This window comes from Lampetra planeri, unplaced genomic scaffold (assembly GCF_965212315.1).
Source record: "Lampetra planeri unplaced genomic scaffold, kcLamPlan1.2.h2 scaffold_583, whole genome shotgun sequence".
Classification (NCBI taxonomy): domain Eukaryota; kingdom Metazoa; phylum Chordata; class Hyperoartia; order Petromyzontiformes; family Petromyzontidae; genus Lampetra; species Lampetra planeri.
Window position 1 is genome coordinate 1 of NW_027615406.1, and position 17,778 is coordinate 17,778.

The 17,778-nt window shown below is 56.4% G+C and overlaps 1 protein-coding gene across 1 annotated transcript; it reads left to right on the forward strand.

The window, feature by feature from the left end:
• Positions 1-597: 597 nt before the first annotated feature.
• Positions 598-17,568, forward strand: LOC144741523 (uncharacterized; the record flags this gene model as incomplete). The annotated part of the gene is made up of 2 exons (XM_078624039.1): positions 598-2,905; positions 17,467-17,568. A coding segment is annotated over one exon (1,053 nt), but the record flags the coding sequence as incomplete, so codon positions are not given.
• Positions 17,569-17,778: the final 210 nt, after the last annotated feature.

Sequence of the window (17,778 nt, forward strand, 5' to 3'; positions counted from 1 at the left end):
AGCGTCTGAATGAACAGGTCTGTCGGACAGACAGCGTCTGAATGAGCAGGTCTGTCGGAAAGACAGCGTCTGAATGAACAGGTCTGTCGAGAAGACAGCGTCTGAATGAACAGGTCTGTCGGAAAGACAGCGTCTGAATGAACAGGTCTGTCGGAAAGACAGCGTCTGAATGAACAGGTCTGTCGGAAAGACAGCGTCTGAATGAACAGGTCTGTCGGAAAGACAGCGTCTGAATGAACACCACCAGGCTTGGCAGCGTATATGTATTCCTTTGTCAAGGCGCCCTTCCCCCTCTAACCCAGCTTAAATATACGCTGCCAAGCGTGGTGGTGCTCATTCAGACGCTGTCTTTCCGTCAGACCTGTTCATTTAGACGCTGTCTTTCCGTCAGACCTGTTCATTTAGAAGCTGTCTTTCCGACAGACCTGTTCATTCAGACGCTGTCTTTCCGACAGACCTGTTCATTCAGACGCTGTCTTTCCGACAGACCTGTTCATTCAGATGCTGTCTTTCCGACAGACCTGTTCATTCAGATGCTGTCTTTCCGACAGACCTGTTCATTCAGACGCTGTCTGTCCGACAGACCTGTTCATTTAGACGCTGTCTTTCCGACAGACCTGTTCATTCAGACGCTGTCTGTCCGACAGACCTGTTCATTCAGACGCTGTCTTTCCGACAGACCTGTTCATTCAGACGCTGTCTGTCCGACAGACCTGTTCATTCAGACGCTGTCTTTCCGACAGACCTGTTCATTCAGACGCTGTCTTTCCGACAGAGCTGTTTCATTCAGACGCTGTCTTTCCGACAGACCTGTTCATTCAGACGCTGTCTTTCCGACAGACCTGTTCATTCGGACGCTGTCTCCCCGACAGACCTGTTCATTCAGACGCTGTCTTTCCGACAGACCTGTTCATTCAGACGCTGTCTTTCCGACAGACCTGTTCATTCAGACGCTGTCTTTCCGACAGACCTGTTCATTCAGACGCTGTCTTTCCGACAGACCTGTTCATTCAGACGCTGTCTCCCCAACAGACCTGTTCATTCAGACGCTGTCTTTCCGACAGACCTGTTCATTCGGACGCTGTCTTTCCGACAGACCTGTTCATTCAGACGCTGTCTTTCCGACAGACCTGTTCATTCAGACGCTGTCTTTCCGACAGACCTGTTCATTCAGACGCTGTCTTTCCGACAGACCTGTTCATTCGGACGCTGTCTTTCCGACAGACCTGTTCATTCAGACGCTGTCTTTCCGACAGACCTGTTCATTCAGACGCTGTCTTTCCGACAGACCTGTTCATTCGGACGCTGTCTTTCCGACAGACCTGTTCATTCAGACGCTGTCTTTCCGACAGACCTGTTCATTCAGACGCTGTCTTTCCGACAGACCTGTTCATTCAGACGCTGTCTTTCCGACAGACCTGTTCATTCAGACGCTGTCTTTCCGACAGACCTGTTCATTCAGACGCTGTTTTTCCGACAGACCTGTTCATTCAGACGCTGTCTTTCCGACAGACCTGCTCATTCAGACGCTGTCTTTCCGACAGACCTGTTCATTCAGACGCTGTCTCCCCAACAGACCTGTTCATTCAGACGCTGTCTCCCCAACAGACCTGTTCTTCACCTGAAGACGGCTGCTTGCGTTGTGGCTGAAACGTCCGTGAGAATTGATCTTATTATGTTTTAGTTTTATTATTTTATTACTTCCCTTCTACGTGACGACTTTAACGAAAGAACCAAGAAGATGAATCCCTGCTGCTGCAGTCACGAAAGCTTTAAATCGATGACTAATACTATAGTACTAGTACTACTATATAGTAGTACTATATAGTACTAGTACTATATAGTACTAGTACTATATAGTAGTACTATATAGTAGTACTAGTATACACTACTAATATTACTCTAGTATTTTACTACTGATATTGTGGTGGTGGTTACCGTGGTGGTGGTTACCGTGGTGGTGGTTACCGTGGCGGTGGTTACCGTGGTGGTGGTTACCGTGGTGGTGGTTACCGTGGTGGTGGTTACCGTGGTGGTTGTTACCGTGGTGGTGGTTACCGTGGTGGTGGTTATCGTGGTGGTGGTTACCGTGGTGGTGGTTATCGTGGTGGTGGTTACCGTGGTTGTTACCGTGGTGGTTGTTACCGTGGTTGTGGTTACCGTGGTTGTTGTCACCGTGGTGGTGGTTACCGTGGTGGTGGTTACCGTGGTTGTTGTTACCGTGGTGGTGGTTACCGTGGTTGTTGTTACCGTGGTGGTTGTTTACCGTGGTGGTGGTTACCGTGGTTGTGGTTACCGTGGTGGTGGTTACCGTGGTTGTTGTTACCGTGGTGGTTGTTACCGTGGTGGTGGTTACCGTGGTTGTTGTTACCGTGGTGGTTGTTACCGTGGTGGTGGTTACCGTGGTGGTGGTTACCGTGGTGGTGGTTACCGTGGTTGTTGCTACCGTGGTGGTTGTTACCGTGGTGGTGGTTACCGTGGTTGTGGTTACCGTGGTGGTGGTTACCGTGGTGGTGGTTACCGTGGTTGTTGTTACCGTGGTTGTGGTTACCGTGGTGGTGGTTATCGTGGTGGTGGTTACCGTGGTTGTGGTTACCGTGGTGGTGGTTACCGTGGTGGTGGTTATCGTGTGGTGGTTACCGTGGTGGTGGTTATCGTGGTGGTGGTTACCGTGGTGGTGGTTATCGTGGTTGTTGTTACCGTGGTTATTGTTACCATGGTTACCGTGGTTATTGTTACCATGGTTACCGTGGTTATTGTTACCATGGTTACCGTGGTTGTTGTTGCCGTGGTGGTGCAGCTACGTGGAGTTCAATCTTCTCCACGACCGCGGGACCAAGTTTGGGTTGGCGACGCCCGGCTCACGCACAGAGAGCATCCTCATGTCTCTGCCCCTCACCGCTCGGTGAGTGGCGACTCACTCACCTACTCACTCACTCACTCACCTACTCACCCACTCACTCACCCACCTAGTCACTCACCTACTCACCCACTCGCTCACTCACTCACCCACTCACCTGCTCACGCACAGAGAGCGTCCTCATGTCTCTGCCCCTCACCGCTCGGTGAGTGGTGACTCACCTACTCACTCACCTACTCACTCACTCCCTCGCTCACTCACTCACTCACTCACCTGCTCAGGCACAGAGAGCGTCCTCATGTCTCTGCCCCTCACCGCCCGGTGAGTGGTGACTCACTCACCTACTCACTCACTCACCTACTCACCCACTCACTCACCCACCTAGTCACTCACCTACTCACCCACTCGCTCACTCACTCACTCACTCACCTGCTCACGCACAGAGAGCATCCTCATGTCTCTGCCCCTCACCGCTCGGTGAGTGGCGACTCACCCACTCACTCACCTACTCACCCACTCGCTCACTCAACCACTCACTCACCTACTCACCCACTCGCTCACTCACCCACCTAGTCACTCACCTACTCACCCACTCGCTCACTCACTCACCCACTCACTCACTCACCTGCTCACGCACAGAGAGCGTCCTCATGTCTCTGCCCCTCACCGCTCGGTGAGTGGCGACTCACCCACTCACTCACCTACTCACCCACTCGCTCACTCAACCACTCACTCACCTACTCACCCACTCGCTCACTCACCCACCTAGTCACTCACCTACTCACCCACTCGCTCACTCACTCACCCACTCACTCACTCACTCACCTGCTCACGCACAGAGAGCATCCTCATGTCTCTGCTCCTCACCGCTCGGTGAGTGGCGACTCACCCACTCACTCACCTACTCACCCACTCGCTCACTCAACCACTCACTCACCTACTCACCCACTCGCTCACTCACCCACCTAGTCACTCACCTACTCACCCACTCGCTCACTCACTCACCCACTCACTCACTCACTCACCTGCTCACGCACAGAGAGCATCCTCATGTCTCTGCCCCTCACCGCTCGGTGAGTGGCGACTCACCCACTCACTCACCTACTCACCCACTCGCTCACTCAACCACTCACTCACCTACTCACCCACTCGCTCACTCACCCACCTAGTCACTCACCTACTCACCCACTCGCTCACTCACTCACCCACTCACTCACTCACTCACCTGCTCACGCACAGAGAGCATCCTCATGTCTCTGCCCCTCACCGCTCGGTGAGTGGCGACTCACCCACTCACTCACCTACTCACCCACTCGCTCACTCAACCACTCACTCACCTACTCACCCACTCGCTCACTCACCCACCTAGTCACTCACCTACTCACCCACTCGCTCACTCACTCACCCACTCACTCACTCACCTGCTCACGCACAGAGAGCATCCTCATGTCTCTGCCCCTCACCGCTCGGTGAGTGGCGACTCACCCACTCACTCACCTACTCACCCACTCGCTCACTCAACCACTCACTCACCTACTCACCCACTCGCTCACTCACCCACCTAGTCACTCACCTACTCACCCACTCGCTCACTCACTCACCCACTCACTCACTCACTCACCTGCTCACGCACAGAGAGCATCCTCATGTCTCTGCCCCTCACCGCTCGGTGAGTGGCGACTCACCCACTCACTCACCTACTCACCCACTCGCTCACTCAACCACTCACTCACCTACTCACCCACTCGCTCACTCACCCACCTAGTCACTCACCTACTCACCCACTCGCTCACTCACTCACCCACTCACTCACTCACTCACCTGCTCACGCACAGAGAGCATCCTCATGTCTCTGCCCCTCACCGCTCGGTGAGTGGCGACTCACCCACTCACTCACCTACTCACCCACTCGCTCACTCAACCACTCACTCACCTACTCACCCACTCGCTCACTCACCCACCTAGTCACTCACCTACTCACCCACTCGCTCACTCACTCACCCACTCACTCACTCACTCACCTGCTCACGCACAGAGAGCATCCTCATGTCTCTGCCCCTCACCGCTCGGTGAGTGGCGACTCACCCACTCACTCACCTACTCACCCACTCGCTCACTCAACCACTCACTCACCTACTCACCCACTCGCTCACTCACCCACCTAGTCACTCACCTACTCACCCACTCGCTCACTCACTCACCCACTCACTCACTCACTCACCTGCTCACGCACAGAGAGCATCCTCATGTCTCTGCCCCTCACCGCTCGGTGAGTGGCGACTCACCCACTCACTCACCTACTCACCCACTCGCTCACTCAACCACTCACTCACCTACTCACCCACTCGCTCACTCACCCACCTAGTCACTCACCTACTCACCCACTCGCTCACTCACTCACCCACTCACTCACTCACTCACCTGCTCACGCACAGAGAGCATCCTCATGTCTCTGCCCCTCACCGCTCGGTGAGTGGCGACTCACCCACTCACTCACCTACTCACCCACTCGCTCACTCAACCACTCACTCACCTACTCACCCACTCGCTCACTCACCCACCTAGTCACTCACCTACTCACCCACTCGCTCACTCACTCACCCACTCACTCACTCACTCACCTGCTCACGCACAGAGAGCATCCTCATGTCTCTGCCCCTCACCGCTCGGTGAGTGGCGACTCACCCACTCACTCACCTACTCACCCACTCGCTCACTCAACCACTCACTCACCTACTCACCCACTCGCTCACTCACCCACCTAGTCACTCACCTACTCACCCACTCGCTCACTCACTCACCCACTCACTCACTCACTCACCTGCTCACGCACAGAGAGCGTCCTCATGTCTCTGCCCCTCACCGCTCGGTGAGTGGTGACTCACCTACTCACTCACCCACTCACCCACTCACTCACCCACCTAGTCACTCACCTACTCACCCACTCGCTCACTCACTCACCCACTCACTCACTCACTCACCTGCTCACGCACAGAGAGCGTCCTCATGTCTCTGCCCCTCACCGCTCGGTGAGTGGTGACTCACTCACTCACTCACCTACTCACCCACCTACTCACCCACTCACTCACTCACCTACTCACTCACCCACTCACCCACTCACCTACTCACCCACTCACTCACTCACCCACTCACTCACTCGCTCACCCACTCACCCACTCGCTCACGCACAGAAAGCATCCTCATGTCTCTGCCCCTCACCGCTCGGTGAGTGGTGACTCACTCACTCACCTACTCACCTACTCACTCACCTACTCACCCACTCACTCACCCACTCACTCACCCACTCACCCACTCACCTACTCACCCACTCACTCACTCACTCACCCACTCACCCACTCACTCACCCACTCACCTGCTCACGCACAGAGAGCGTCCTCATGTCTCTCCCTCTCACCGCTCGGTGAGTGGTGACTCACTCACCCACTCACTCACCTACTCACCCACTCACTCACCTACTCACTCACCTACTCACCCACTCACTCACTCACCCACTCACCCACTCACTCACCTACTCACCCACTCACTCACCTACTCACTCACCTACTCACCCACTCACTCACTCACTCACCTACTCACTCACCTACTCACTCACCTACTCACCCACTCACTCACTCACCTACTCACTCACCTACTCACCCACTCACTCACTTACCTACTCACTCACTCACCCACTCACCCACTCACTCACTCACCTACTCACTCACCTACTCACCCACTCACTCACTCACCTACTCACTCACCTACTCACCCACTCACTCACTCACCTACTCACTCACTCACTCACCCACTCACCCACCCACTCACCCACTCACCCACTCACTCACCCACTCACTCACTCACCCACTCACTCACCCACTCACTCACTCACCCACTCACCCACTCACTCACTCACTCACCCACTCACCCACTCGCTCACTCACTCACCCACTCACTCACTCACCTACTCACCCACTCACTCACTCACCTACTCACTCACCTACTCACTCACCTACTCACCCACTCACTCACTCACCTACTCACTCACCTACTCACTCACCTACTCACCCACTCACTCACTCACCTACTCACTCACCTACTCACCCACTCACTCACTCACTCACCTACTCACTCACTCACTCACCCACTCACCCACTCACTCACTCACCTACTCACTCACCTACTCACCCACTCACTCACTCACCTACTCACTCACCTACTCACCCACTCACTCACTCACCTACTCATTCACTCACTCACCCACTCACCCACCCACTCACCCACTCACTCACTCACCTACTCACTCACTCACTCACTCACTCACCCACTCACCCACTCACTCACCTACTCACTCACCTACTTACCCACTGACTCACTCACCTACTCACTCACCTACTCACCCACTCACTCACTCACTCACCTACTCACTCACTCACCCACTCACCCACCCACTCACCCACTCACCCACTCACTCACCCACTCACTCACCCACTCACTCACCCACTCACTCACTCACCCACTCACTCACCCACTCACTCACTCACCCACTCACTCACTCACTCACCCACTCACCCACTCACCCACTCACTCACCCACTCACTCACCCACTCACTCACCCACTCACTCACTCACCCACTCACTCACCCACTCACTCACTCACTCACCCACTCACTCACTCACTCACCCACTCACCCACTCGCTCACGCACAGAGAGCGTCCTCATGTCTCTCCCGCTCACCGCTCGGTGAGTGCGACTCACTCACTCACTCACCCACTCACTCACCTACTCTCCTACTCACTCACCCACCTACTCACGCACTCACCCACTCACCTACTCACCCACTCACTCACCTACTCACTCACCTGCTCACGCACAGAGAGCGTCCTCATGTCTCTGCCCCTCACCGCTCGGTGAGTGGTTACTCACCTACTCACCCACTCACTCACCCACTCACTCACTCACTCACTCACCCACTCACTCACTCACTCACCTACTCACCCACTCACCCACTCACCCACTCACCCACTCACTCACTCACCCACTCACTCACTCACCCACTCACCCACTCACTCACCCACTCGCTCACTCAACCACTCACCCACTCACCTACTCACTCACTCACTCACCCACTCACTCACTCGCTCACTCACTCACTCACTCACCCACTCGCTCACTCAACCACTCACTCACTCACCCACTCACTCACCCACTCACTCACCCACTCACTCGCTCACTCACCTGCTCACGCACAGAGAGCGTCCTCATGTCTCTGCCCCTCACCGCTCGGTGAGTGGTGACTCACTCACCTACTCACTCACCTACTCACTCACTCACCCACTCACTCACTCACTCACCTGCTCACGCACAGAGAGCGTCCTCATGTCTCTGCCCCTCACCGCTCGGTGAGTGGTGACTCACTCACCTACTCACTCACCTACTCACTCACTCACCCACTCACTCACTCACCTGCTCACGCACAGAGAGCGTCCTCATGTCTCTGCCCCTCACCGCTCGATGAGTGGTGACTCACTCACCTACTCACTCACCTACTCACTCACTCACCCACTCACTCACTCACCGGCTCACACACAGAGAGCGTCCTCATGTCTCTGCCCCTCACCGCTCGGTGAGTGCGACTCACTCACTCACTCACCCACTCACTCACCTACTCTCCTACTCACTCACCCACTCACTCACCCACTCACTCACTCACCCACTCGCTCACGCACCCACTCACCCACTCACTCACCCACTCGCTCACTCACCCACTCACTCACCTACTCTCCTACTCACTCACCTACTCACCCACTCACCTACTCACTCACTCACCTACTCACCTACTCACTCACCTACTCACTCACCTACTCACCTACACACTCACCTACTCACCCACTCTCTCACTCTACTCACTCACCTACTCACTCACCTACTCACTCACTCACCCACTCACTCACCTACACACTCACCTACTCACTCACCTACTCACTCACCTCACTCACCTACTCACTCACCCACTCACTCACCTACTCACCCACTCACATCACCTACTCACCCACTCACTCACCTACTCACCCACTCACTCACCTACTCACCCACTCACTCACCTACTCACTTACCTACTCACCCACTCACCTACTCACTCACTCACTCACCACTCACTCACCCCACCTACTCACTCACCTACTCACTCACCCACTCACTCACTCACTCACCCACTCACTCACTCACTCACTCACTCACCTCACCCACTCACTCACTCATTCACCCACCTACTCACTCACCTACTCACCCACTCACTCACCTACTCACCCACTCACTCACCTACTCACCCACCACTCACCTACTCACCCACTCACTCACCTACTCTCCTACTCACTCACCTACTCACTCACCTACTCACTCACCCACTCACTCACTCACCCACTCACTCACCTACTCACCCACTCACCCACTCACTCACTCACCCACTCACTCACCTACTCACCCACTCACCCACTCACTCACTCACTCACCCACTCACTCACCTACTCACCCACTCACCCACTCACTCACTCACCCACTCACTCACCTACTCACCCACTCACTCACCTACTCACCCACTCACTCACCTACTCACCCACTCACTCACCTACTCACCCACTCACTCACCTACTCTCCTACTCACTCACCTTCTCACCCACTCACTCACCTACTCACCCACTCGCTCACCTACTCACCCACTCACCTACTCACTCACTCACCTACTCCCACTCACTCACCTACTCACCCACTCACTCACCTACTCACCTTACTCTACTCACTCACCTACTCACCCACCCACTCACTCACCTACTCACCCACTCACCCACTCACTCACCCACTCACTCACCTACTCACCCACTCACCTACTCACTCACTCACCTACTCACCCACTCGCTCACCTACTCACCCCCTCACCTACTCACTCACTCACCTACTCACCCACTCACTCACCCTACTCACCCACTCACTCACCTACTCTCCTACTCACTCACCTACTCACTTACCTACTCACTCACCTACTCACCCACCCACTCACTCACCTACTCACCCACTCACCCACTCACTCACCCACTCACTCACCTACTCACCCACTCACCTACTCACTCACTCACCTACTCACCCACTCACTCACCTACTCACCCACTCACTCACCTACTCTCCTACTCACTCACCCACTCACTCACCTACTCACCCACTTCACCTACTCACTCACTCACCTACTCACCCCACTCACTCACCTACTCACCCACTCACTCACCTACTCTCCTACTCACTCACCCACTCACTCACCTACTCACCCACTCACTCACCTACTCACCCACTCACTCACCTACTCACCCACTCACTCACCTACTCACCCACTCACTCACCTACTCTCCTACTCACTCACCCACTCACTCACCCACTCACCTACTCACTCACTCACCTACTCTACTCACTCACTCACCTACTCTCCTACTCACTCACCTAATCACTCACCTACTCACCCACCTACTCACTCACTCACCCACTCACTCACTCACTCAGCCACTCACTCACTCACTCACCCCACCCACTCACTCCCCTACTCACCCACTCACTCACCTACTCTCCTACTCACTCACCTACTCACTTACCTACTCACTCACCTACTCACCCACCTACTCACTAACCCACCCCACTCACCTCGTTCACTCACCCACCTACTCACTACTCACTCACCTACTCACCCACTCACTCACCTACTCACCCACTCACTCACCTACTCTCCTACTCACTCACCTACGCACTTACCTACTCACCCACTCACCATCACCTACTCACCACTCAGCACCACCTACTCACCCACTCACTCACCCCACCCCCTCACCTACTCACCCACTCACCCACTCACTCACCCACTCACTCACCTACTCACCCACTCACCTACTCACTCACCTACTCACCCACTCACTCACCTACTCACCCACTCACTCACCTACTCTCCTACTCACTCACCTACTCACTCACCTACTCACCCCACTCACTCACCTACTCACCCACTCACTCACCCACCCCCCTCACCTACTCACCCACTCACCCACTCACTCACTCACCCACTCACTCACCTACTCACCCACTCACCTACTCACTCACCTACTCACCCTACGCACTCACCTACTCACCCACGTCAGCACCTACTCTCCTACTCACTCACCTACTCACTTACCTACTCGACTCACCTACTCACCCACCCACCGACACTCACCTACTCACCCACTCACGCCACTCACTCACCCACTCACTCACCTATTCACCCACTCACCTACTCTCTCACTCACCTACTCACCCACTCACTCACCTACTCACCCACTCACTCACCTACTCTCCTACTCACTCACCCACTCACTCACCTACTCACCCACTCACCTACTCACTCACTCACCTACTCACCACTCACTCACCTACTCACCACTCACTCACCTACTCTCCTACTCACTCACCCACTCACTCACCTACTCACCCACTCACTCACCTACTCACCACTCTCTCACCTACTCACCCACTCACTCACCTACTCTCCTACTCACTCACCCACTCACTCACCCACTCACCTACTCACTCACTCCTACTCACTCACTCACCTACTCTCCTACTCACTCACCTACTCACTCACCTACTCACCCACCTACTCACTCACCCCACTCACTCACTCACTCAGCCACTCACTCACTCACTCACCCACCCACTCACTCACCTACTCACCCACTCACTCACCTACTCTCCTACTCACTCACCTACTCACTTACCTACTCACTCACCTACTCACCCACCTACTCACTCACCCACCCACTCACTCGTTCACTCACCCACCTACTCACCTACTCACTCACCTACTCACCCACTCACTCACCTACTCACCCACTCACTCACCTACTCTCCTACTCACTCACCTACTCACTTTACCTACTCACCCACTCACTCACCTACTCACCCACTCACTCACCTACTCACTCCACTCACTCACCCACCCACTCACCTACTCACCCACTCACCCACTCACTCACCCACTCACTCACCTACTCACCCACTCACCTACTCACTCACCTACTCACACCACTCACTCACCTACTCACCCACTCACTCACCTACTCTCCTACTCACATCACCTACTCACTCACCTACTCACTCACCTACTCACCCACTCACTCACCTACTCACCCACTCACTCACCCACCCACTCACCTACTCACCCACTCCACCCACTCACTCACTCACCCACTCACTCACCTACTCACCCACTCACCTACTCACTCACCTACTCACCCACTCACTCACCTACTCACCCACTCACTCACCTACTCTCCTACTCACTCACCTACTCACTTACCTACTCATTCACCTACTCACTCACCTACTCACCCACTCACTCACCTACTCACGCCACTCCTCACCACCCACTCACCTACTCACCCACTCACCCACTCACTCACTCACTCACCCACTCACTCACCTACTCACCCACTCACCTCTACTTACTCACCTACTCACCCACTCACTCACCTACTCACTCCAGCCACTCACTTACCCCACTCACTCTCTCACTCAACCACTCACTCACCCACTCACTCACCTACTCACCCACTCACCTACTCACTCACTCACCTACTCACCCACTCACTCACCTACTCACCCACTCACTCACCTACTCTCCCACTCACTCACCTACTCTCCTACTCACTCACCCACTCACTCACCTACTCACCCACTCATCCTCACCTACTCACCCACTCCACTCACTCACTCACCCCACTCACTCACCTACTCTCCTACGTCACTCACCCACTCACATCACCTACTCCACCCACTCACCTACTCACTCACTCACCTACTCACTCACTCACTCACTCACTCACTCACTCACCTACTCTCCTACTCACTCACCTACTCACCCACCTACTCACTCACTCACCCACTCACTCACTCACTCAGCCACTCACCTCACTCACCCACCTACTCTCACTCACCTACTCACCCACTCACTCACCTACTCACCCACTCACTCACCTACTCACACCACTCACTCACCTACTCTCCTACTCACTCACCTACTCACTTACCTACTCACTCACCTACTCACCCACCTACTCACTCACCCACCCACTCACTCGTTCACTCACCCCACCTACACCTACTCACTCACCTTCTCACCCCCACTCACCTACTCACCCACTCACTCACCTTCTATCCTACTCACTCACCTACTCACTTACCTACTCACTCACCTACTCACTCACCTCTCACCCACTCACTCACCTACTCACCCCACTCACTCACCCACCCACTCACCTCACCACTCACCCACCACCATCACTCACCCACTCACACTCACCTACTCACCCACTCACCTACTCACTCACCTACTCACCCCACTCACTCACCTACTCACCCACTCACTCTCCTACTCTCCTACTCACTCACCTACTCACTTACCTACTCATTCACCTACTCACTCACCTACCTCACCCACTCACTCACCTACTCACTCACTCACCCACACCACTCACCTACTCACCCACTCCACCCACTCACTCACTCACCCACTCACTCACCTACTCACCCACTCACCTACTTACTCACCTACTCACCCACTCACTCACCTACTCACCCACTCACTCACCTACTCTCCTACTCACTCACCTACTCACTTACCTACTCACTCACCTACTCACCCACCTACTCACTCACTCACCCACTCACTCAGCAACCTACTCACTCACCCACTCACCCTCCCACTCACGTCGCTCAGCTCACTCAGCCACTCACTCACTCACTCTACTCACTCACTCACCTACTCACCCACTCACCTACTCACTCACTCACCTACTCACCCACTCACTCATCTACTCACCCACTCACTCACCTACTCACTCACTCACCTACTCACTCACTCACCCACTCACTCACCCACTCACTCACCTGCTCACCCCCTCGCTCACTCACTCACCTACTCACACCTCACTCACCTACTCACCCACTCACTCACCTACTCACCCACTCTCTCACCTACTCACAGCTCTCTCACCTACTCACTCACTCAGCCACTCACTCACCTACTCACTCGCTCACCCACTCACTACTCACCCACTCACACACTCACCTACTCACTCACTCACCTACTCACTCACTCACCTACTCACTCACCCACTCACCTACTCACTCACCCACTCACTCACTTACTCACCCACTCATCTACTCACTCACTCACCTACTCACTCACTCACCTACTCACCCACTCACTCACCTACTCACTCACCCACTCACCCACTCACTCACTCACTCACCCACTCACCCACCTACTCACTCACCCACTCACTCTCCTACTCACTCACCCACTCACTAACCCACTCACCCATTCATCCACCCACTCACTTACTCACCTACTCACTCACCTCACTCACTCACCCACTCACTAACCACTCACCCATTCATCCACCCACTCACTTACTCACCTACTCACTCACCTCACTCACTCACCCGCTCACTCGCTCACCCACTCACTCACCTACTCACCCACCCACTCACCCACTCACCTACTCACTCACTCACCTACCCACCCACTCACTTACCCACTCACTCACCTACTCACCCACTCACCCACACACTTACCCACTCACTCACCCACTCACTCACTTAACCATTCACCTACTCACTCACTCACCTACTCACTCGCCCACTCACTCACCTGCTCACTCACTCATCCACTCACTCACCTACTCAACCACTCACCCACTCACCTACTCACTCACTAGTCACTCACTCACCTACTCACCCACTCGCCTACTCACTAACTCACTCACCCACCCTCCACCCCTCACCACCCCTCACCACCCCTCACTCACCCCTCACCACCCCTCACTCACCCCTCACTCACCCCTCACCACCCCTCACTCACCCCTCACTCACCCCTCACTCACCCCTCACCACCCCTCACCACCCCTCACTCATCCCTCACCACCCCTCACTCACCCCTCACCCACCCCTCACCACCCCTCACCACCCCTCACCACCACTCACCCACCCCTCACCACCCCTCACCCCACCCTCACCCACCCCTCACCCACCCCTCACCACCCCTCACCCACCCCTCACCACCCCTCACCACCCCTCACCCACCCCTCACCACCCCTCACCACCCCTCACCACCTACTCACTCACCCACTCACCCACTCACCCACCCACTCACCCACTCACTCACCCACATCACCCACCCACTCACCCACTCACCCACTCACCTACTCACCCACTCACCCACTCACTCACCCACTCACCCACCCACTCACCCACTCACCTACTCACCCACTCACTCACCCACTCACCTACTCACCACCCCTCACTCACCCCTCACCACCCCTCACCACCCCTCACCACCCCTCACTCACCCTCACTCACCCCTCACCCACCCCTCACCACCCCTCACCACCCCTCACTCACCCCTCACCCACCCCTCACCACCCCTCACCACCCCTCACCCACCCCTCACCACCCCTCACCACCCCTCACCACCTACTCACTCACCCACTCACCCACTCACCCACCCACTCACCCACTCACTCACCCACTCACCCACCCACTCATCACCCACTCACCTACTCACCCACTCACTCACCCACTCACCTACTCACCACCCCTCACCACCCCTCACTCACCCCTCACCACCCCTCACCACCCCTCACTCACCCCTCACTCACCCCTCACCCACCCCTCACCACCCCTCACCACCCCTCACCACCCCTCACTCACCCCTCACCCACCCCTCACCACCCCTCACCACCCCTCACCACCCCTCACTCACCCCTCACCCACCCCTCACCACCCCTCACCACCCCTCACCCACCCCTCACCACCCCTCACTCACCCCTCACCACCCACTCACCACCCACTCACCACCCCTCACCACCCCTCACCACCCCTCACCACCCCTCACTCACCCCTCACTCACCCCTCACCACCCCTCACTCACCCCTCACTCACCCCTCACTCACCCCTCACCACCCCTCACCACCCTCACTCATCCCTCACCACCCCTCACTCACCCTCACCCACCCCTCACCACCCCTCACCACCCTCACCACCACTCACCCACCCTCACCACCCCTCACCCACCCCTCACCCACCCCTCACCCACCCCTCACCACCCCTCACCCACCCCTCACCACCCCTCACCACCCTCACCCACCCCTCACCACCCCTCACCACCCCTCACCACCTACTCACTCACCCACTCACCCACTCACCCACCCACTCACCCACTCACCCACCCACTCACCCACCCACTCACCCACTCACCCACTCACCCACTCACCTACTCACCCACTCACCCACTCACCCACCCACTCACCCACTCACCCACTCACCTACTCACCCACTCACTCACCCACTCACCTACTCACCACCCCTCACTCACCCCTCACCACCCCTCACCACCCCTCACCACCCCTCACTCACCCCTCACTCACCCCTCACCCACCCCTCACCACCCCTCACCACCCCTCACTCACCCCTCACCCACCCCTCACCACCCTCACCACCCCTCACCCACCCCTCACCACCCCTCACCACCCCTCACCACCTACTCACTCACCCACTCACCCACCTCACCCACCCACTCAACCCACTCACTCACCCACTCACCCACCCACTCACCCACTCACCTACTCACCCACTCACTCACCCACTCACCTACTCACCACCCCTCACCACCCCTCACTCACCCCTCACCACCCCTCACCACCCCTCACTCACCCCTCACTCACCCCTCACCCACCCCTCACCACCCCTCACCACCCCTCACCACCCCTCACTCACCCCTCACCCACCCCTCACCACCCCTCACCACCCCTCACCACCCCTCACTCACCCCTCACCCACCCCTCACCACCCCTCACCACCCCTCACCCACCCCTCACCACCCCTCACTCACCCCTCACCACCCACTCACCACCCACTCACCACCCCTCACCACCCCTCACCACCCCTCACCACCCCTCACTCACCCTCACCCACCCCTCACCACCCCTCACCACCCCTCACCCACCCCTCACCACCCCTCACCACCCACTCACCACCCACTCACCACCCCTCACCACCCCTCACTCACCCACTCACTCACCCACCCACCCACTCACTCACCCACTCACCCACCCACTCACCCACCCCTTACCACCCCTCACCACCTACTCACTCACCCACCCACTCACCCACTCACCTACCCACCCACTCACTCGCCTACTCACTAACTCACCCACCCACTCACCCACCCACTCACCTACTCACCACCCCTCACCACCCCTCACCACCCCTCACCACCCACTCACTCACCCCTCACCACCCACTCACCCACCCACTCACCCACCCACTCACCCACCCACTCACCCACTCACCCACCCACTCACCCACCCACTCACCCACTCACCCACCCACTCACCCACCCACTCACCCACTCGCCTACCCACTCACTCACTCGCCTACTCACTAACTCACCCACCCACTCACCCACCCACTCACCTACTCACCACCCCTCACCACCCCTCACCACCCCTCACCACCCCTCACCACCCCTCACCAGGTGGGAGTATGCGTATGAGCCGGAGGCCGGGAGCCCTGAGGAGAAGATAATGCAGGTGCTGAGGAACCCTCGAGACTGGGTCTGACTCACTCACCAACTCACTCACCACTCGCTCCTCACCACTCACTCACCACTCACTCACTACTCACCCACTCAACCATTCACTCAACACTCACCCGCTCAATCAACCACTCACCCACTCACCAACTCACTCACCATCTCACTCACCACTCACTCACTACTCACCCCACTCAACCATTCACTCAACACTCACCCGCTCAATCAACCACTCACCCACTCACTCACCATCTC